Genomic DNA, 23804 nt, shown 5'->3' with positions numbered 1-23804 from the left:
AAAAAACAACATTTTCAATTGTTGTTTAATGCGTTAAGGTTATTTATTTGATTTAAATATTTAGATATGTGTGTCTGGTTAAGAAACCCTAACGGACGTATCCCCAAAGTGTATAACTGTCTAACACCCGATGTTAAACCCTTTATTTGTGTATTTTGAATATGAAATGAGAAAGAATGGATAGCATTTTTATCAACAGTATCAGATCCTGATCATGCTGATTAATGATAACTTTTATTGTTCTTAAATGGAACCCTACTATTTACCTTACTATGACATCTTCATACAAAATTTGACAATTGAGTCGATGTTACAAGAGTCTAAGGTGACATTTTGCATATTCCCGTTTCATCCATGTGCTAATATGGAGCAGCAGGCCATGGTTGGCTGTATCGTGCTTTCTTATTTTCAAACAATACATCATGGTCATGGTATGCAGTTGTCAATATGGACGGGTATAAGACGGACGACATTTTGATTCATTCGTTGGATTCGACAGAAAGACCTGACAATAATGCAATATTTATTATCCAAGGTACCTCTTGTATCAGTTTAATTAAGGTACTCATACATGTATGTTACATTTAACTCCCAATTTCTTCTCAACAATTTACAAACATTCATAGTCGAACTAACTGAGGCATATATGAGTTTGGATTAAAATTAAGACGACCGGATACGCTTAGCATACACAAATATATGTTGCCTATGTAGGAACCCACCTTGTTGGGCAATCAAAGGGGATGGGGGTCCTGGAGCTGGAACCCTCCTTTTTAACGATCAATGTTTTTGAATGGAAGCATATGACTGGAACCCCCTTTTTATCTTGGGTTGACTACCCCTTTTTAAACTGACTGGATCCTCCACGCGGTGCCCTTATTATCCTTTAACGAACTAAACTTTATATTTATTTTATCATTAAGTCTTAGTCCGAATAAAATCTAAATGTTTTGAATGTATAATTTAGATAAAAGTTTTCTACTTGTATGTTCTTTAAAACATTGCAATATTGGATTAGATTTAAAACTTCAAACAAAGGAGTATTTGAATAGTTTTTTTGCTAATTTGAATTGCCTGAAATATATTTTATAAAACAGTTTGTAGTGAATAATATGAGTTAACTCTCATATTCATGTTAAACACAAATTTCAATGTTTATGAAAAAAAATCAACTGTGTTTATGTACGTAGAAAAACGTGATAGAACATATTCTACTAAAGGAGACCTTTCCTCCTATCCAATCCCCCCACGAACAAATAAAAATCCTTGAATGAAATATTAAAAAAAAACCACACACACCTAACCCGCTCTATTTCTATTCCCATTGACAATAAAATTAAAATTAAATCCCATAAATAATTAACAAGGAAATTAATAGTTCATCAGCTTAGCACACTATATGTATGGATGTCTCAATCCGAATTATCTATGATAATTACATCACGAATATATGTTAGACTCAGATCAGCGTCCAGTTTCTAATTGACGTCCGTTCCTCAAATCGACGTCCAAATCTGATGTCACATTCTCAAAACGACGTCCAATATTTTGTTACTCTAATCGACGTCCAATTTGATGTCATGTCTTGCCAAAACGACGTCCGATTGATTGTGTAGTCTTCTCAATTCGATGTCAAATATCAATAAAGGATTAATTACTGGACTTACACTTACACATGTTCATGTTTTGTAGGGTTCTTATGACAACTTAATTTTCAAGAATTTATACTTCCCGCATCCCAAGTACAAGAGTTAGTGTTAAATTTAACAAATTAGTCAAAGGTAAAGGAGCATGTGTTCCTAATAAATTATGTTCATAAAGTTTATCAATGCCTGAGTAAGTCAACTCATCTGAAGCATTTGGCTTGTTTCCATATCCCAAACTTTTTAACTATTTTTAACTGATTTTATTTGGCCTGAAGAGGACCCTTTGTAATACTTATGGTTATTTTTTTTCTGTTGAAGATACCTATCTACAACACACATGATGCCTTTGAGTGTTGATGGTTCATATTGATTACCATCCTTTTTTTACAGCCAAGAGATAAGTGCAAAGTTTTTGATATCTAGTTCTGCAGACTTTTTTTGTACGTCATCTGCTTTACCAGACTCCTCTAAATATAAAGAGTGTTATGTCAGACACTGTTTTTCTTTTTGTATTTTCTTTTGTGGTGGCTTCAAGAAAATTGTCGATTTCTTGATAACTTAAGTCATTAATATTGAATTATTTTTTATTTGCCTGTTGTGCCTGAGCCCCTTTTACATTTTCCTGTGAAATTCTATCTATCATATTAAAGTCTGCTAATTCCACTGCATCTATCTCGAAACCACTTTCAGAAAAAAGCAGACGAGTTTTTTTTTTATAGAAAAGAAGAAGGGTGAAAGGAAGCTCTCTATCATACCATTTATTATGCCGTATTTTAATTGTTAATTGCACGTTTGTGGTGTTTTTCTCGCTTTAAAAGACGATCATAACTGTAAAATACTTGTTATTTACCAAAAGAGGACACAAATTCGTCGAAAAAATATTAATTTAACTGAATGTTCATTTAATTGTTCAAACAATTGTGGTGTTTACAATGTTTTGTGTATTCACACCATAAGAAGCCGTGTTAATATGTATTTTTCCGAATTCGGCACACTACATAACGGGACCATACGTTGTAACTAGCAGACTATTTATACGTATTCATATCGACATCTATAATGATATAATTTATTTTAATCGAACTCAAGCTAGTGAAGCACTACAAAGGAAACGGTTGTTGTTTTTATCGTACATTTGTTATTAATACACAGTTGTGCTTCTTACATTGCATCTGGTGTCTTTTTGTGTGAAAAAGTAGTTCAGGTAAATAGCACAAAAAGTCTCGAGAGTAAGATAAGTGGAATGTATCACAATGGGATATTCATATAAATCAGCATCATCTATGTAATAACCAAATATAACAGACAATCTATGTTATTTTATAAAATAATCCCTCTCGACTTTACTGAAATTCAATGCCAAACGATAAAAGTATTACTGGTTCTAATCCGCTAAGATCAAAATTACTTCAGATGGTTTCCAATAATTTGCAAGTGTTGGTCTCTGCTTTCAAATTTCTAAATGTAAGTGTCCCTGAAAATGTGTTTGCCTAATAAGGACAATCAAAGTGCTTTGGTAGAACTAGTTTTATTTTCCCTTTTTATGAGTCATGAATTAATGACAAAAGTGTATTTCATTTCATTTTGACACCTGAATTAAGTTTTTTAAATTACACCAAAAACTGTTCATTTCTTTGTTTATTATCTGATTCAATGCATAATAACACTAAATATGATTAAATAATTCCACTGCGATCCATTTGTATTTGTCACCACCTTGAACATGTTTTCTAATTTTGCGTAGTACACACGACCTGCTTTCTTATGATCCACTGATTGGAATCGACAGTCACACCTGGCACGTGTGTCATAGAGGCCCGGCTAATAACTTGCTGCATATAACATTTCACCTGTTAAAAATTCTCCCATAAGTATTGCAAGACAATAATATACACATCGTCTACACCTAGTCATAGCGTAGATAGTAAAAGTTCAACACGCATGCATGTATATATGGTCTTTATGGCTTGATATAATATACTTGAATTTTTTCACCTTATCAGTCGTAAAAAGTAAATATTAGAAAGAAAGAAAAAAATGTTTAAGATGTCAACAAAATCAATTGAACAATATACTGTACATATTGAACATGTTATTTACTGAAGGTAAATTATTGCATGTCTGTTCGTTTTATTTTCTAATTAGCCGGTAGTAATTATATATCAATTTGGTCATCAACGCTTATAATAACGTTAAAATATGATTACCGATCAGGACAACAAATGATCGTTTTTAAATCCCGTCATGCAATATCAGGGGGAATTCTCGCGTGTTGCAGGAAGTAGTCAATACATTCTTTATTTTTATTAATTATTAGTTTTTCTTAATAACTGCATATATATAGCAATACAATTTTGTGAATTAGTATTCTGTGTTATAATAAACATATTTAAATTTAAGTAAAAAACGCGAATGTTCCCTTTAAATATAACGGATGACCAGACTGAGCTTACAAATAATTTTGTCTTTAACGGCAAGAGACATACTGAAAATAGCGTGCATAATGAGAAAAACTAAATCAGCTGAGAGTTTTTTATAAAACCTTTTGTTGAGTGTGCTGCACACATGCTTAGACTATCAACAGAAGTTAGAGGAAATTATGAGTGGACCATGAATTAAGTCGTGTGTGTTTGGCTTTTGGTGTACGTTTGTAAATGAAATTGTAGTACGTTATATTGTAAATCAACTTATTTTCGCGAGCGTTTTTTTTTTCATGCATTTCGCGAGGTGAACAATGACTGAGTTTATCGTCCTTACCTACGCCTATATCACCCTGCTCTGTCGCTCAGTAATTCTCGTATCAAGACTTCAAAATGAGACCATGCGACGTCACAGTGTGAGAGGGGAAGTTATTAGCGACGTCACAATGAGAGAGGAGACGATTTCAAGCTTGCTTTCGTCAAGCGTAACACTGTCTTAGGGAGAGGGAAAAAGACCAGTAAAAGAACGATAAACAGATAATCGAGGTTTCTTCGTATAGATATCGTAAAATATCAGCCGCTCGACACAAAGTGTCACCTTGTGGCTTGCGGCTGATATATATTTTACGATATCTATGTGTAGACAAGACGATAATCTATACTTATTTTCGATCTTTTAGTTTGACTGTCCCTCTGGTATTTTTTAATCCTCTTTTAATAAATTAAATTATTAAACGTGTTGTTTTCTATTTTTTACATCACTGGGTCGATACCTCTGCTGGTGGACTATCAGTCCCCGAGGGTATCATCAGCTCGGTAGTCAATGCTTCTGTACTGACATGATTCAACAAACTTTATTAAAATTGTCCGTTTATAAATTTTGAAATTATTATGAAACTAAGGTTTCAACTCCCTCAGGCAAAGTTGGCTTTAGATGAATTTGGCTATTTATTTTAGGTAATTTTGACATATAGCTCTTCAACGATTTTTGGTACTTATACATCTTCGGATTTCAAATGTTTGGCTTTGAGCGTTTCTGATGAAGGTAAATCCAGAAAAGCGCTTCGGACGCATTAAATTATTAAACGTGTTGTTTTCTATTTTTTATGAATCGTTTGTAGACGATTTACGCGCTTGGTAATACTACAAGCCTAATATGTCTGTACAACGGGCCTTAATATTTAAACATCTATCGGTCAAGATTCTATTTGCTGTAGTTATCCATTCAATATTTACGAAAAACATGGTAAGTAAACAGTTTAACCCAAACCTAGATTTTGGTGATTTTAGTCTATCATGTCTTTGATGAACGGTTTCTTATTAGTTATTGTGTTTGGCTTTCAACTAGCTGCTAGTAACTGCTAGTACTCTCAAATCGTACTTTCTTGTTAATTTGACCTGGTAATACTATTTGAAATGGTTTTTTTTTTTATTTAATGTTTACCTTATATAAAATTAGAAGATGTGATCTGATTCCCAATGAAACAACTTTCACCTGGTATCAAATGATGTAGATAAGGCAATGTGTTTGTTTCTGCTTAATACTTTTGACTACTTAATTTTCATCGTATCCAATTTAAATTGCCTTCACTCATAACTTTGTGTAGAGGTCTGCCCGTAATGATATTTTCAATATATGAGTGTTCATTGGTTTGTTGGTGAATAACATGTTTAATACCACGTTTTGTGACAGTAATAACATAATGACAACCAGTATTATTTGATGGAGAGAGCTGGAGTAAACTAAGAGAACCACCGACCTTCTGTTGGGGAACTGGCAATCTTTGTCAATACAGATGATAATTGAAAAGACGCCATCATGACCATGCTTGTTCACTAAAGCTCAAAACTAAAATCAATACAAATGACCTGTTTCAAAAGATATACAATGTACTTAAACATATCAAGTGAAAATGATTTTATTTTAGATATTCTAAATAGGTCATTAACCTTATTTTATTGATGTATCAACATGAATTATTGCCTTCAGAATTATTTAGATTAGATTCGCACATTGTTACTAACTTGTTTTTTGTTTTTCTTAACATCGTAGCATTTCTGTTTTAGGATGGGAGCACTCCATTTGATATAGCTGCAGAAGAAGAAAGATTCAAAATAGTAAAACTATTATTAGAAAGAACGACTATAGACCTAAAAAAAGTATATAAGGTATGTATTGTACCACTAAAGAGGATTTTCAAACGTTCTTTAGTCAACCAAAACAATTGTTGGCCTAACTCGACGTTTAAGTACCCACTCTCAACTAATCTTTAAACCTCAAAGGGAAACGGACGTACAATACTCACAAGAACTTCAAAGTCATCCACGGTGCGTAATTCAGTTGCCGTTAGGCAATGGCTGTTTTGCAAAGAAAACTAAGCAGTCAATTATTCGAGTAAGGTGGATTCAAATTTAATCAGACTCGATACTCAAGTTATTGACAACATTAACGTTTACACGTAACTTATATGTTACACAACTTTGCTTAATATTTATTTTATTTGTTTAATAATTTACATACATGTAATGACATTTTTTTCTTTAACAGAATATTGGCTATAACTTGATATATTTCAACTGTTTATTTCAGGATGGGAACACTGTTTTACACAAAGCTACTAGAAGTGGAGAACTCGAATTGGTCCAATTGTTACTCAAAACATCAAATATAGATCCCAATCAAAAGAATAAGGTATGAAGTGTGAGGAATAAAGTAGGTCTATGTGTGGTCAACTTTAACTGGGTCATTTGTTACGTTTATTAAATCGTTGAGGCAAACATTTACATTTCAAACTGGTTTTCATATTAGTTGTACCAATCTACAGTTGAGTAAACAAGTGAAATTGAATTTGAAAAAAGGTAAACAAAGCTAAATTATGTACAAATCACTATTTTTCTGAAGCACATGAGCGTGTCCCTTGCTTTAAAATATGGTCTGTGTTCTTCAGCCTCAAATTTCTATTCAATGTTTTGTAAACGTTGTTTGTTGTAGTTTCTGCAATTTTGTTGTCAGTTTGTTTGAGACTTATGGTGTTTGTTGCCCCTTTGGTACATGTATCTATAGAAGATCAATTTGATATCCTTTTTTTCAATTTTTATTCCTCTGTAACGTAAACCTACAGCATCCACGTATCATAACACTCTAACTTACCGGTGGAGAATAAAAATGAAAAAAGTAAAAGTAAATTATATTATAATGATCATTTCTTATATATTATCTCAACATCCCATTATGTATAATTTTTGGTACACGCATTCATTTGATATTTGTATACATATTAATATTTATATATTTTATATTTTTGATAACAACTATATGCATACTTTGGCTACCGTTATTACTCTCACACAATGCAATTGTCGAGCATACTATGTAAAAGGAAAATGAATTGATCATACATACATACATATTTAGTGGCTTTATACTAAATAATTGAGAATAGAAATGGAAATATGTCAAAGAGAAAACAACCCGACCATAGAGAATTGAACAACCGAAGGCCACCGATGGGTCTTCAATGCAGCGAAAAACTCCCGCACCTGGAGGCGTGCTTCGGCTTGCCCCTCAACAAAAAAGTATACTAGTTCAGTGATAATGGACGTCATACAAAACTCCGAAATAAAAACAAGAAACTAAAATTAAAAATCATACCAGACTAAAAAAGGCCAGAGGCTCCTGACTTGGAACAGGCGCAAACATACGGAGGGGTTACACATGTTTTTTTTAGATCAGAACCCTCACCTTATTGCTCCAGCCAATATATCAAAAACAAACACACAACAATACGCACAGGAACATACTGTTCAAAAGAAGTCCGATGTCAGAATAGGTTACAAAAGAAACTAAAGAAAATGACGATGATACATAAATTTTCAAAGGCCTCCTAGCAGTTAAGTTACATGCCCGCTCCACGTCTCAATTAAACTGATTGAAAGACTATGTCTTGATCATATGAATATAAAATCAAGTTCAGCACTATACCGTCATAAAATATGTGAGAAGAACATAACCCGTATCATGCCAACAACTTGTTTCATGATAGATGTGTTTATTTCCGATGCAAAGACCCAAAATGAATCAATTTTTAATCCAAAATATACAATCTTTAATGTCCTGACAACAGTACCGTAACTAAATCCCTTCTTACTAAGTGTGTTTAAAATTTTGTTAGGTTTGAGGTGATTGCCGACATTGTTTTAGCTCAGTAAAGAATATTATCATTAAAAATTGGATGTCAAATACCTGAACGTATAAGATGTCTGCATCTTGAATTATATTTACGAATGATGTCCTTGTCCCGAAGATAAAATTTACTAAATGTTTTTATTAGTTTGTGATATCTAAAACCCTGGTGTAATAATTTATTCAGAAAAAAACAAATTTATCTCGCTAAAATCTAATACGTTGTTATATACACGAGCAAATCTCATAAGTTGAGATGTATAAAACAATAAGATGGTGACAATGGAACATCACCATATAAAAATTGATAAAAGAGGGACGAAAGATGTCAAAGGGACAGTCAAACTCATATATCTAAAACAAACTGACAACAGATAAGTAACGATAGGAAATCTCTTTTATCATAAATTTTGGTATTGATATAAACTGACAACGCCATTGCTAAAAATGAAAAAGACAAACAGACAAACAATAGTACACATGACACAACATAGACAACTAAAGAATAAGCAACACGAACCCAACAAAAAACTAGGGGTGATCTCAGGTGATCCAGAAGAGTAAGCAGATCCTGCTCCACATTTGGCACCCGTCATGTTGCTTATGTGATAAAAAATCCGGTAAACAGTCTAATTCGGTAGGTCACATTCATGAAATGGAAGGAGACTGTAGTTACGACGTAAGGAACATATCCGATACCATTTGTGAAACGGTTATTATATAACGGTCAACCAACTCGTGATGGCGTCCGTAAAATTTACGAAGGGATGATTTCAACTTCACCATTTGGAACTCTTAGTTTAATAGCTTCCTTGTGAGCAGCAACCCTCTATCAAGAAAATCATGATAGGAAATGCAAGCACGGGAATATCGTATCAATTGGGAGATATATACCCCATATTCAGGTGCTGCTAGAATGTTGCTACTTAGAAAGGGAAAGTTCACAATTGGAAAGCTGAAATCATCTCTTTTGTCGTAAAGTTTTGTTTTTAACCGACCTTCATTGTCAATTTCTAGATGTAAGTCAATATATGAGGCCGACTTAACTGTATCTGTAGTATCCATTATCTCTAGTTCGATGGGATAGATGCGTTCAACATATCACCAAATGTTGAATTATTTAGTAAAAGAACATCATCTATAAAGCGGAAAGTAGAGTTAAATGATATTGCTAACTTCTTATCTTTCTTCCTAAGAGGGCCACACATTTTCCCATTGAAATGCCGACAGTCTGTTGAAAAACACGTCCTCCGAACGTAATAAATATGTTGTCAATCAAAAAAATCAAGCATCTTGATAATGTAAGTTTCATAGAATTTTTTTTTTTGACTCAGAGTGATCTTTTACAAAGAAGGATTTATCCCTCCCTAAGACAAGATACTTGTATCTACGTTGGTCATTCTTTTTTTATGAAACAAAGCAATACCAACTCTTTCAATTTGTCTTTTAGTTTGGAATGTGGAATACTTGTGTGAAGTGTAGAAAAGTCAAATGTTTTAATACTATTACAAGATGAAAGAGATAACACATAATGTGTCTTTGTTATAAATATATAACACAAAATAGTTCTGTAATCAATTGCATAGACATAGTTCATAGTGGGTAATTTTTCATAATTGTACAACGGTGACAGATGAACTGGTCGTTTAAATAGTTTGACAAGACAAAATATAGTACATCTACCAAAGTCAAAATCATAACATTTTTCATACGAAAAAATTAAATTATAAGAGTTCCATTATTTCAAAAATAAATTTGAGCAGGCATTCATCAAGCATTTCCGGTTATATTAAACTATCAAGTTTCTTCTACTAGTATCTGTTTATATTTGTTATCGAGTTAGTATTTAAATCACAGTGACTACACAATGCTGTTTTATCATCTTCAGTGTACGGTTTCTTATTAGTTATTGTGTTTGGCTTTTAACGAGCTTCCAGTAACTGCTAGTTCTCTCAAATCGTACTTTCTTGTTAATTTGACCTGGTAATATTATTTGATATGTTTGTTTTTTTATTTAATGTTTACCTTATTTAAAATTAGAAGATGTGATCTGATTTCCAATGAAACAACTTTCACCTGGTATCATATGATGTAGATAAGGCAATGTGTTTGTTTCTGCTTAATACTTTTGACTACTTAATTTTCATCGTATCCAATTTAAATTGCCTTCACTCATAACTCTGTGTAGAGGTCTGCCCGTAATGATATCTTCAATATGTCAGTGTTCATTGGTTTGTTGGTGAATAGCATGTTTAATACCACGTTTTGTGACAGTAATAACATAATGACAACCAGTATTATTTGGTGGAAAGAGCTGGAGTAAACTAAGAGAACCACCGACCTTCTGTTTGGGGAACTGACAATCTTTGTCAATATAGATGAGAGTTGAAAACACGTTACCATGACCATGTTTGTTCACTAAAGCTCAAAACTAAAATCAATATAAATGACCTGTTTCAAAAGATATACAATGTACTTAAACATATCAAGTGAAACTGATTTTATTTTATATATTCTAATAAGTCATAAGCCTTATTTTATTGATGTTTCAACATGAATTACTGCCTTCACAATTATTTAAATTAAATTCGCACATTGTTACTACCTTTTCTGTTTGTTTTTCTGAACATCGTAGCATTTCTGTTTTAGGATGGGAGCACTCCATTTGATATAGCTGCAGAAGAAGAAAGATTCAAAATAGTAAAACTGTTATTAGAAAGAACGACTATAGACCTAAAAAAAGTATACAAGGTAGGGATTGTACAACTAAAGAGGATTTTCAACCGTTCTATAGTCAACCAAAACAATCGTTGGCCTACATCGACATTTAAGTACTCACTTTCAACTAATCTTTAAACCTCAAAGGGAAACGGATGTACAATACTCACAAGAACTTCAAAGTTATCCACGGTGCGTAATTCAGTAGCCATTAGGCAATGGCTGTTTTGCAAAGAAAAATAAGCATTCAATTATTCGAGTAAGGTGGATTCAAATTTAATCAGACTCGATACTCAAGTTATTGACAACATTAACGTTTACACGTAACTTATATGTTACACAACTTTGTTTAATATTTATTTTATTTGTTTAATAATTTACATACATGTAATGACATTTTTTTCTTTAACAGAATATTGGCTATAATTTGACATATTTCAACTGTTTATTTCAGAATGGGAACACTGTTTTACACAAAGCTACCAGAAGTGGAGAGCTCGAATTGGTCCAATTGTTACTCAAAACATCAAATATAGATCCCAATCAAAAGAATAAGGTATGAAGTGTGAGGAATAAAGTAGGTCTATGTGTGGTCAACTTTAACTGTGTCATTTGTTACGTTTATTAAATCGTTGAGGCAAACATTTACATTTCAAACTGGTTTTCATATTAGTTGTACCAATCTTTTCTAAGTATCTACAGTTGAGTAAACAAGTGAAATTGAATTTCAAAAAAGGTAAACAAAGCTTAACTATTTACACCACTGGGTCGATGCCACTGCTGGTGGACGTTTCGTCCCCGAGGGTATCACCAGCCCAGTAGTCAACACTTCGGTGTTGACATGAATATCAATAATGTGGTCATTTTTATAAATTTCCTGTTTACAAAACTTTGATTTTTTCAAAAAACTAAGGATTTTCTTATCCCAGGCATAGATTACCTTAGCCGTATTTGGCGCAACTTTTTGGAATTTTGAATTCTCAATGCTCTTCAACTTTGTACTTGTTTGGCTTTATAAATATTTTGATTTGAGCGTCACTGATGAGTCTTATGTAGACGAAACGCGCGTCTGGCGTACTAAATTATAATCCTGGTAACTTTGATAACTATTTAATTATGTACAAATCACTATTTTTCTGAAGCACATGAGCGTGTCCCTTTTAAATATGGGGTGTGTTCCTCAGCCTCAAATTTCTATTCAATGTTTTGTAAACGTTATTTGTTTTAGTTTCTGTCATTTTGTTGTCAGTTGTTTTAGACTTATGGTGTTTGTTGTCCCTTTGGTATCTATAGAAGAACAATTTGATATCCTTTTTTTCAATTTTTATTCCTCTGTAACGTTAACCCACAGCGTCCGCGTATCATAACACTCTAACTTACGGGTGGAGAATAAAAATGAAAAAAGTAAAAGTAAATTACAGTATATTATAATGATCATTTCTTATATATTAATCTCTACATTCCATTATGTATAATCATTGGTACACGCATTCATTTGATATTTGTATACATATTTATATTTATATATTTTATATTTTTGATAACAACTATATGCGTACTTTGGCTACCGTTATTACTCTCACACAATGCAATTGTCAAGCATATTATGTAAAAGGAAAATGAATTGGTCATTCATACATACATATTTAGTGGTTTTATACTAAATAATTGAGAAAAGAAATGGAAATATGTCAGAGAAAACAACCCGACCGAAGAGAATTGAACAACCGAAGGCCACCAATGGGTCTTCAATGCAGCGAAAAACTCCCGCACCTGGAGGCGTGCTTCAGCTTGCCCCTCAACAAAAAAGTATACTAGTTCAGTGATAATGGACGTCATACAAAACGAAATAAAAACAAGAAACTAAAATTAAGAATCATACCAGACTAAAAAAGGCCAGAGGCTCCTGACTTGGGACAGGCGCAAACATACGGCGGGGTTAAACATGTTTTTTTAGATCTTTACCCTCACCTTATTGATCCAGCCCATATATCAAAATCAAACACACAACAATACGCACAGGAACACACTGTTCAGAAGAAGTCCGAGTCCGATGTCAGAATAAGTTACAAAAGAAACTAAAGAAAATGACGATGATACATAAATTTACAAAGGACTCCTAGCAGGTAAGTTACATGCCCGCTCCAGATCTCAATTAAACTGATTGAAAGGCTATGTCTTGATCATAGGCATGTAAAATCTAGTTTAGCACTATACCATCACAAAATATGTCAGAAGAACATAACCCGTATCATGTCAACAACTGGTTTCATGATAGATGTGTTTATTTCCGATGCAAAGACTCAAAGTGAATCAATTTTAAAGCCAAAATATTCTTTAATGTCCTGACAACAGTACCGTAACTATATCCCTTCTTACTAAGTCTGTTTAAGATTTTGTTAGCTTTGAGGTGAATGCCGACATTGTTTACGCTCAGTATAGAATACAACCATTAAAAATTGGATGGTATATACTTGAACGTATAAGATGTCTGCATGTTGAATTATATTTACGAATGATGTCTTTGTCCCGAAGATAAAATTTACTAAATGTTTTTACTAGTTTTTGATATCGAAAACCCTGGTGTAATAATTTATTCAGTAAAAAACAAATGTATCTCGTTTAAATCTAATACGTTGTTATATACACGAGCAAATCTCAAAAGTTGAGATGTATAAAACAATAAGATGGTGACAAGGGAACATCACCATATAAAAATTGATTAGTAACGATAGGAAATGAAAAATCATCTGTTTTATCATAAATTTTGGTTTTGATCTAAACTGACAACGCCATTGCTAAAAATGAAAAAGACAAACAGACAAACAATAGTACACCTGACACAACATAGAAAACTAAAGAATAAGCAACACGATCCCACCAAAAACTAGGGGCGATCTCAGGTGATCCGGAAGAGTAAGCAGATCCTGCTCTACATGTAGCTCCCGTCATGCTGCTTATGTGATAACAAATCCGGTAAACAGTCTAATTCGGTAGGTCACATTCATCAAAGGGAAGGAGACTGTAGTAGCGACGTAAGGAACATATCCGATACCATTTCTTCCTAAGAGGGCCACACAGAAGGATGTATCCCTCCCTAAGACAAGATACTTGTATCTACGTTCAATTTGGCCATTCATTTTTTATGAAACAAAGCAATATCAACTCTTTCAATTTGTCTTTTAGTTTGGAATATGGAATACTTGTGTAAAATGTAGAAAAGTCAAATGTTTTAATACTACTACAAGATGAAAGAGATAACACATAATGTGTCTTTGTTATAAATATATATAACACAAATTAGTTCTGTAATCAATTGCATAGACATAGTTCAAGGCAAAAAAAGTACATCTACCAAAGTCAAAATCATAACATTTTTCATACGAACAAGTTAAATTATAAGAGTTCCATTATTTCAAAAAAGAAATTTGAGCAGGCATTCATAAAGCATTTCGCCTTATATTAAACTATCAAGTTTCTTCTACTAGTATCTGTTTATATTTGTTATCGAGTTAGTATTTAAATCACAGTGACTACACAATGCTGTTTTATCATCTTCAGTGTAAATGTGGTAAATAGTATGTTGGCTAGTCAGAACACCCATTCCCCAAACGAAAGAACAGCCATCGTAGTGACTATGAATGAAAGCCAAATCATTCTCTCAGTCACAATTTGAGATCCCCTGGTCACACTAAGACAGACTGACCATAACAAACATAAACCACACTACTGGTTGGTCTAGGTAGGATAGACTCACTTGAAAAATATTTTGAAGAAGAAAATTAAACACTTTGGCACCAAGTTGAATAAATGAAAAGGTAACATACCCTTTACCCCTTCGTATGATGTTGACATATCTCAGTTGATCGTTATGCTCGTGCATATTTATACTATAATGACTTCATATTCTTGTGTGTTCTTTATGGAGAAAATATGCAGGTTGTTTTTTTAAGGTTAAGACGATGAACATATCGTCCATGGCAACGGACATATGTAATTTCTTCAATAATATGTGACCTTTATAGCTGACTATGTGGTGTTGGCTTTTCTCATTGTTGAAGGCCGTACGGTGACCCATAGTTGTTAACGTCTGTGTCATTTGGTCTCTTGTGGAGAGTTGTCTCATTGGCAACCATACCACATCTTTTTTTTTAAAAACACTCACTATTTTACTTGGCAATCTTCATTTGACAAATTTAAAAATATTCTGAAGCGTACTAAAATATATTTTTTTGATTTATGATGCATAGTTTGACGCCTGTACAGGATATAATACGTCATGCTGATACATGTGAAAAAGACTCGCCGATTATTAATATATCGGCAAAACCTATACTGCAGCATTATCATAGCATTGGAAAACCAGTGACATTTAAAGAGCCCTTGTATCGGTAACGCGAGAGTGGAGATTTATCGAAACCTTTCGTGGTGGCTCTGCAATCAGTGTTTTCAAACATTCATACATGTCATAGTCGAACATACTGAGGCATATACGAGTTTGGATTAAAATTACGACGACCAGAGACGCTTAGCATACAAATATATATGTTGCATATGTAGGAACCCACCTTGTTGGGTAATCCAAGGGGATGGGGTAATAGAGCTGGAACCCCCCTTTTCAACGATCAATGTTTTTGAATGGAAACATATGACTGGAACCCCCTTTTATCTTGGATTGACTACACCTTTTTTAAACTGACTGGATCCGCCACGTGGTGCCCTTATTAGTCTTCAACGAACTAAACTTTATATTTATTTTATCATTAAGACTTAGTCCGAATAAAATCTAAATGTTTTGAATGTATAATTTAGATAAAAGTTTTCTACTTGTATGTTTAAAACATTGCAATATTGGATAAGAATTAAAGCTTCAAGCAACGGAGTATTTGAATAGTTTTTTTTCTAAATGGAATTGCCTGAAATATATTTTATGAAACAGTTTGTAGTGCATATTATGAGTTAACTTTCACATTCATGTTCAACACAAATTTCTATTTTTATCAAAAAAAAAAATGAACTGTGTTTATTTATGTAGAAGCAGGGTTTTTTTAAGACCATGTGGTCAAAATCTAGACAACAGTGAGGAATCAGAAAAATGCAATGTGATAAAACATATTATACTAAAGGAGACCTTTCCTCCTTCCCAATCCCCCCCACGAACACATAAAAATCCTTGAATGAAATTTAAAAAAAAAAAACACACATACCTAACCCGCTCCATTTCTATTCCCATTGACAATAAAATTAAAATTAAATCCCATAAATAATTAACAATGACATTATTAGTTCATCAGCTTAGGACACTATATGTATGGATGTCTCAATCCGAATTATCTATGATAAGTACATCACGAATATATGTTAGACTCAGATCGGCGTCCAGTTTCTAATCGACGTCTGTTCCTCAAATCGACGTCCAAATCTGATGTCACGTTCTCAAATCGACGTCCAATATTTTGTGACTCTAATCGACGTCCAACTTGATGTCATGTATTGCCAAAACGACGTCCGATTGATTGTGTAGTCTTCTCAAATCGATGTCAAATATAAAAAAAATGATTAATTACTGGACTTACACTGATACATGTTCATGTTTTGTAGGGTTCTTATGACAACTAAATTTTCAAGTATTTATACATACTTCCTTCAAAGATTTTTTAAACCCGAAATAGTATAATATATATATTAATGTTTATCTTCGTAAATTATTGATCCAATCGATCTATATCGTAGTGTGTTATTCATATCTATATATTAAAAAATACATGCATCATGCATTTCAGTGTTAGTCAATGAGAAAACAACCCAACTACACAAAAAAAACACGACATCTTGAGAGCATTTTTCAGTCTGCAACAATAGACAATATATAGATATGGGTTCAAATTATTGTTGAAAGCCGTACGGTTGCCTATAATTTCTCATATTCACTTTATTTGAACTCTTGTAAATAGTTGTCCTGTCCCATTGGAAATCATATCACATCTCCTAATTTTATTGTAGTTTAAATCTCCAAAATTTAGAAATTACACAACTTGTTGACATACTAGTAGGTAATGCATTAACAAATAGATTTTTATATCTGTGACACATAATATGTTTAAAAGTGTCAACTGGTTTTTATAGTTCGTTCTTATGTTGTACTGTTACATCACAATTCTAACTGGTTAGAAAGAGGGGTTGAAACATGCTAACATGTTTAACCCCGTAAAATTATAAATGTATGTGCTCGCCACATTATATATGTAAGTGCCTGTTCCAAGTCAGAAGAATGTAATTTAGTGGTTGTCGTTGTTGTATTTTTGTTTTTCGTGCATTATGTTGAACATCAACTATGTCGTTATTTTCTCGTCTGAATGGTTTTACATTTGTCACTTTGAGGCTTCTTATAGCTGACTATACGGTATGGGCGTTTTTCATTTTCGAAGGCCGAACGGTGGCCTATATCAATTGTTCTCTTGTGAAGAGTTGTCTCATAAGCAATGATACCACTTCTTTGTTTAAAAAAAAATCAGCTGATATCGGTTCAGTTGGATTTTGTATTCTGTGTCCAAAACGGACGTAGATTAGAGAAACTAAAAAAATGAACGTCAATTAGAGAAGTAAAAAAATGGACGTCGTTCAGTGAAACCAAAAATTGGACGTCGATTGGATAGGGATAACATCGGCTGTCGATTTGAGGATATATTTTTGTGATGCATGATTTGGACGGTGGTTTGAGGGACGGACGTCGATTAGAGACCGGACGTGAATCTGGGTCTTACATATATACTCTGCTTTTAACTTATAAGATATGACAAACAGCAATATAAACAAATTAACGATTCTTGTATGTAACAACATATAAGTGTTAATACACAATAATCAAACTGACGAATGCATTTGTTTCAATCCTTGAAAAGTACTTTAGGTGGTTGTTAAGAATTACACTTGAGGTGTTCCTACTACCGCTCTCTATTGCACACGACGTCGCCGTTGTTGTGACGTTAGCTATTCTCTAAGCCTTAATTTGTGTCCGATACAATCACTCTACGATATTGGTGCCGTAACCAGAATAATGAAGTAAAATATATGTTGTCGTGGTAACAGATACATGTCTTCTCATATACTTCGCTTAATTTCTTGTTCCATGTTTCCTTCTCATCTATTAGCTCAATTCCAAGTGTTTCTAACTTCCAAAACTTCTCCAGGTTGCATTATTCTGTCTTTCTTGATGTCATTACATTCATCATATAGGTTGGCTGGCCATTGTAACTTGGTGTACCGTGAAGTGGTCCTGACAGTTAATAACCTATTTTTGATTTCACGGCAGTAGGTCACTCACCTCTAATGATATGGTTTTCTATAATTGACCAATAGTAGTCGGCTCCTACGAGTACTGAGACTTGGAAATTGTCGTTCGCGATTACTGGATGTAGGAGTTTAATCCCGGATAAGTACGATAATTGAGCAGCTCTGCGGATGTAAATTTTTGAGTGGTGTGGCGATTTCCGGTACGATCAATAATCTGATCGGCAATTTCCCTTCGTCGATGAGCAAATAAATAGTTGCAGTTTCTAAGTGTATAATTTTCGTACTTTCTGCGCTGTCCCCTAACCCAGATAAATTTAAACTTTCTGTGCCAGTTATTGATAACTGCAATTTAGCGGCTAAGTCTTCTGTAAGAAAATATGAAGCTTCTCAATTATCAAAATTAGTTTTTTTCAAACTGCTATGTATTCGACCATTTTTTTTTTCGATAAAGAGTCAGGTTCAATTTTGTTTGTAATTTTGATATTCTTGTCAAAGCCTCAAAGAAAAATAGTTTGTCAAAATTTAATGAAATTTAAACAAGCCAAATTAATTTCAGTCAAAGTGTTGAGTACCACCTAGTTTTGAACATTTGGTTATTGTTTATTGTTTTAAACATAAATACACTAACACTTAACAGTTTAAGCTGTAGGATATTTGTATAGTCACTCGGAAAAAAAAACACGACCGCACTCGGGAAAGGTCGGACTGCTCTCGAAAAAACCCGAACACAAACTAATGTTTTCAATGCAATAACACGATTTTTTGTATTTTTTTTAAACATACGAAAAGTCGTGCGATGAATATATCTGAAAATATTCTTTTGTGAAGTAGCAAAGACTATTTGTAACAGTTATAATAATAGTTCAATGTGTTCAGATAATTAAACCAATGTATTTTATTAGTTAATTTTACTGAATATTATCCCTGGATATTCAGTGGTAATTTAAGAGGGAAACTTGATAAAATGCTGTACACCAAGTTTAATTGTTAAACGGCAATATATTCAATAAAGAATCAATAAGAGTGAAAAAAAACATATTTATCTATAGCGGATTGGGAAACAAGTTTTGCAACTTATATTAATCCCTTTCCACTTTTCAGGTACGAGTGTTGCCTTATAGTGGCATTAACATGCTCTTTTTCGAAATCTACAAGGGTGTTTGTAACGAATTTTTGTAACGTGTGTGTATGTGTAAGGATATATAGATTCCATGTAGGCATTTCCTTCTACATTTGCATCGGGTTGTGTATAAAAAAGGGCTTATTCTTCATTTTGGAATTAAGGCTAATTTTAACTTTTGTGTGTGTATAATCTGGATATCTTACAGTTATTATACCAACTGTTGTAATATGAGTGTGATTCAACTTACCATGATATGTTCGTGTATTTGTTTGATGGAGTATGAAGCTTCGCTCAGTAATATTGATTATACCATGGCGACCAGTTTTTGTTGATGGAGAGGCTGGAGTAAACAGACAGAACAACCGACTTTATGGAACACTGGCAATATTTGTCAACTTAAAAGGAATTTGAATTAACATCACCATGAACATTATATATGGACACAAGTTATTTACTTAATCCATATGTACAAAAATGCGATTGCAAAAAACGGTTTTGGAATTCTTTTTATTATGTTGAACTTTTAGCTAATGTTTTGTTTTTGTACTCTAATCATTTGTATGACAATATTTGTTTATACGAAGGGGACCATGTTTTTGTTGGTGGAAAATGGGAAATAACAGACAGAACAACCACACGTCTGCAAAACAGACAACCATTGTCAATGTAAACGGGATTTAATGAAAATGAAAATGTTTTATGAACACAAGCTATTAACATAAATCACATTTACAGTTTAAACAAAATTGCGATAAACAAAAAACGGTTTCAAATTCATCAACTTCTCGAAATGTTGGCCAATGTAATTTTTTGTATTGTAATCAATTGTATATATTGTTTTTGTTAATTTTCATATCATGCTATGAACAGTGTAGGCTTTTTATTTTAGTATGAAGGTGATACTCCCCTACATTTAGCTGTCAGTGGTGGAAATCTTGACATAGTGAAATTGTTTTTACAAAGACCAGATATAGATCCAAGTAAAGAAAATAAGGTACGAGTTGTCGGTTTGCACATAATTGTCAAACTTTGTTAAATCGTTCATTAAAATCAATGCCAATATAATGTTGCTTATATAAACTACACATATCTGCAAAATACTATAATTATCAGAGTAAAACTTTGTTATGTATCCACAATTATCAAAAAAACAAGAAATACTTATATCAAAATCATAGAGGTTTTATAGGAATCAAGGATAATTAATCGATTAAAATGCGTTTTTTTGGTTTAAATTTTATTTTGAATTTCAATCTTACAGATAAAATTAAGACAAGGATATATCATTCATGAACGCATGTATATACTGCCACTACTTATTTAAATAAAGTCTGAAAATGGGATTACTGTAGATATAGTTAGTTATCAAAGGTACCAGGATTATAAATCAGTAAGCCAAACTCGCGTTTCGTCTACATAAGACTCATCAGTGACGCTCATGTAAAAATATTAAGAAAGCCAAAGAAGTTCAAAGTTGAAGATCATTGAGGATCCGGAATTCCCAAAAGTTGTCAAATACGGCTAAGGTAATCTATGCATGGGATAAGACAATCTTTTGTGTTTTTTTTTTAAATTCAAAGTTCTGTAAACAGGAAATTTACAAAAATGACCACATTATTGAAATTCATGTCAACACCGTGTTGACTACTGGACTGGTATTACCCTCGGCCGAGTGGTGTAAATAGTTATCAAAGGTACCAGGATTATAATTTAGTACGCCAGACGCGCGTTTCGTCTACACAAGACTCACCGTTGACACTCGTATCAAAATATGTATAAAGCTAAAGAAGTACAAAGTTGAAGAGCATAGAGGATCCAAAATTTCAAAAGGTTGTGTCAAATACGGCTGAGGTAATCTCTGCCTAGGATAAGAAAATCCTAAGTATTTCGAAAAATTCAAAGTTTTGTAAACATGAAATTTACAGAAATGACCACATTATTGGTATTCATGTCAATACCGAAATGTTGACTACTGGGCTTCTGATACCCTCGGGGACGAAACGTCTACCAGCAGATGTATCGACCTATTGGTGTAAATAGTATATATAGCAAAAAATTAACACAGTTTGCTAAATTACATATGATATTTTTTTTTATTGATTTACATCTTGAAAATGTCGTAAATATTACATATTTGTCCTTAAATCGTGTGTTGAACTACTGCTAATTAATATCATAAATCTAATTCTTGGAAGGAAGGTTCTTTCTAAAAATCAATTTTACATTCATCATTTTTAAAATAGATTAGAATACATTTATATGAAGAATGATCAAATGCTTGATTAGATTAAATTTTGTGATATATACTAAGCCAAAAAAAAAATATGCAACAAATTAAAATTTTATTTTATTACAAAAACGTATGATTTTAAATACAAAACGGAATTATCAAAAGTCAGAAGCAAAACGAATGTTTCTCACTCACATTCAACAGGACATTCTTTATATGGAGCGCAGTAGGGTCCAAGTGTCTAAATAGATAACTCAAAATCAATATATCGTCCATGCTCCACGTGCAGAGATGACGGATGGGAAGCGTTTTAGCGTTCTATTTAATATTTTTTGAATTTGCCGTTTTGGAATTTTATTTCATTCCCTGATTAGTGCATTTTAAAGTTCTTTGTAAATTTTGAAAATGATGACTCAGAATTACTTCACAGCTAAGAGTATGCATTGTTTATTTACAGTCCTGAATTTTTACGGATGCGTCGGTTCAGCAAAGCCCACACATGTTCGATCGGATTGAGGTCGAGGAATCAACTTGGCCATTCTTTTGTATTTCCACTCTGTCTGTATCATGTATTTGCTTATAAGTCCAAAAACTGTTGACCTGTTTACATTTAATCGAGCCGCGACGTCGGCAACACGAGTTGGTTGACCGTTATTGAATACATGTTATATAGATGATATCGGATATTTTCCTTATGTCGTAACTACAATCCCGTTCCCTTTTCACGAATGTGACCTACTGAATTAGACTTTTTACCTTTATTTGTGATTTTTTTATCTATTTTGTCTGTTTGTTTTGTTCACGCATCATTATCAATATTATTAAATTTGATGCGACTGTCGTACAAGTGAAAGGTTTAGCGCTATAAAAACAAGTTCAATCCACCATTTTCTACATTTGAGAATGCCTGTACCCAGTCAGGAATATGACAATTGTTGTCCATTCGTTTTTCATGTGTTTTGTCATTTGATTTTGCAATGTGATTATGGACTTTCTGATTAAATTTTCCTGGAAGTTCAGTATTTTTGTGATTTAACTTTTAATGTTCAAAAAAGTTATATTTTCAAAACCAATGAAAAGTGAAAGTTACATAAAACTAAATGTAAAATTTTGTTAACCAGAAGTACCTTTTCCTTATTTTTATTAATAGTATAAAGAAACCATATTTGATTCATAAAAAAAACACATACATTAAGCTAGACTGTATTTTGTAACACTTGAATTGACATTTTAAACGGGAAATCAATATTTGTCGATCAAAATATGTGCTTTTTGCCGTGGAAAGATCTTGAATTGTTCTCTGCAAAATTAGTGTTTAATAAAAAAAAAATGTTTTTGTTACTGGAAATTTAAAAATTATCACGTGTATTTATTATTGCAATTTTGTCATTTTAACCTAAAATGCGATTTTGATTTTTGCGATATTGAGCAAAGTCAGAACTAAATTTATATAAAAAATGAGAGTTTAAATTGTAGCGAATATAACCCTGTCGCATTGTTCGCATTAATTAAATTTCATTATTTACGAGAAATTTGCAATTTACTATAATTGTCATGAACTCAAAGTACGGCAAATAGTTAAAAATAAATGATGAAACATGTTTATATCCGCTAACTGAGCCACTATTGAGACAAACACAACAAAAAGCTATGAATACAATTACGGATATTCTTTGAGAGTCATCATTTAAAAGCTACGATCATCCTTTATAAATTACAGTCATTCTTTACAAATAACGGTAAGCTTTTACAAGTTACGGTCATCTGTTTACCAATCACGGTCATCCTTGTTTTATATTACGGTCATCTGGAAAATATTTTGATAATGATTTACGGACATCGTACCGATTTCTTTCAAACTGAATTTCCCGTTTCCTGAACATTTTTCGGTAGTAATTTGTGATTTCTGTGTGAATCTTTTATAAATTTACATCGTATCAATGTATACTTTGTAAAGAAAATGATATAGAAACACTGTAACAGACAATACAGATACTGACCTAATTTTTCATCCGACATCTTGGGATGACCGTGAATGCAGTTACATGTACGGTCATCAGCTTTACCCCAGTGAACGTTGAACAATTCAAGACGAAGACAGCTATACTTTTCACATAATATCTTCATATTTAATATGTCTACGATGAAATAGTATTTAGTCTTTTCGATGTGGGATTAACATTTATTTTAA

At 32.7% G+C, this 23804-nt stretch overlaps 1 protein-coding gene across 1 annotated transcript in view; it reads left to right on the top strand.

The window, feature by feature from the left end:
• Window positions 1–5222: 5222 nt before the first annotated feature.
• Window positions 5223–23804, top strand: part of LOC139526337 (ankyrin-1-like) — a 44257-nt gene continuing 25675 nt past the window's right edge. Inside the window, exons 1-6 of the mRNA XM_071321471.1 lie at window positions 5223–5312; window positions 6134–6235; window positions 6657–6758; window positions 10899–11000; window positions 11422–11523; window positions 20273–20377. Of these exons, the coding sequence (XP_071177572.1) occupies window positions 5223–5312; window positions 6134–6235; window positions 6657–6758; window positions 10899–11000; window positions 11422–11523; window positions 20273–20377 (603 nt within the window). The remainder of the gene's footprint in view (window positions 5313–6133; window positions 6236–6656; window positions 6759–10898; window positions 11001–11421; window positions 11524–20272; window positions 20378–23804) is intronic.

This window comes from Mytilus edulis, chromosome 6, assembly GCF_963676685.1.
Source record: "Mytilus edulis chromosome 6, xbMytEdul2.2, whole genome shotgun sequence".
NCBI lineage: Eukaryota > Metazoa > Mollusca > Bivalvia > Mytilida > Mytilidae > Mytilus > Mytilus edulis.
The sequence above is the reverse complement of the archived record's forward strand: the minus strand, read 5'-3'. Positions and strand labels throughout refer to the sequence as shown.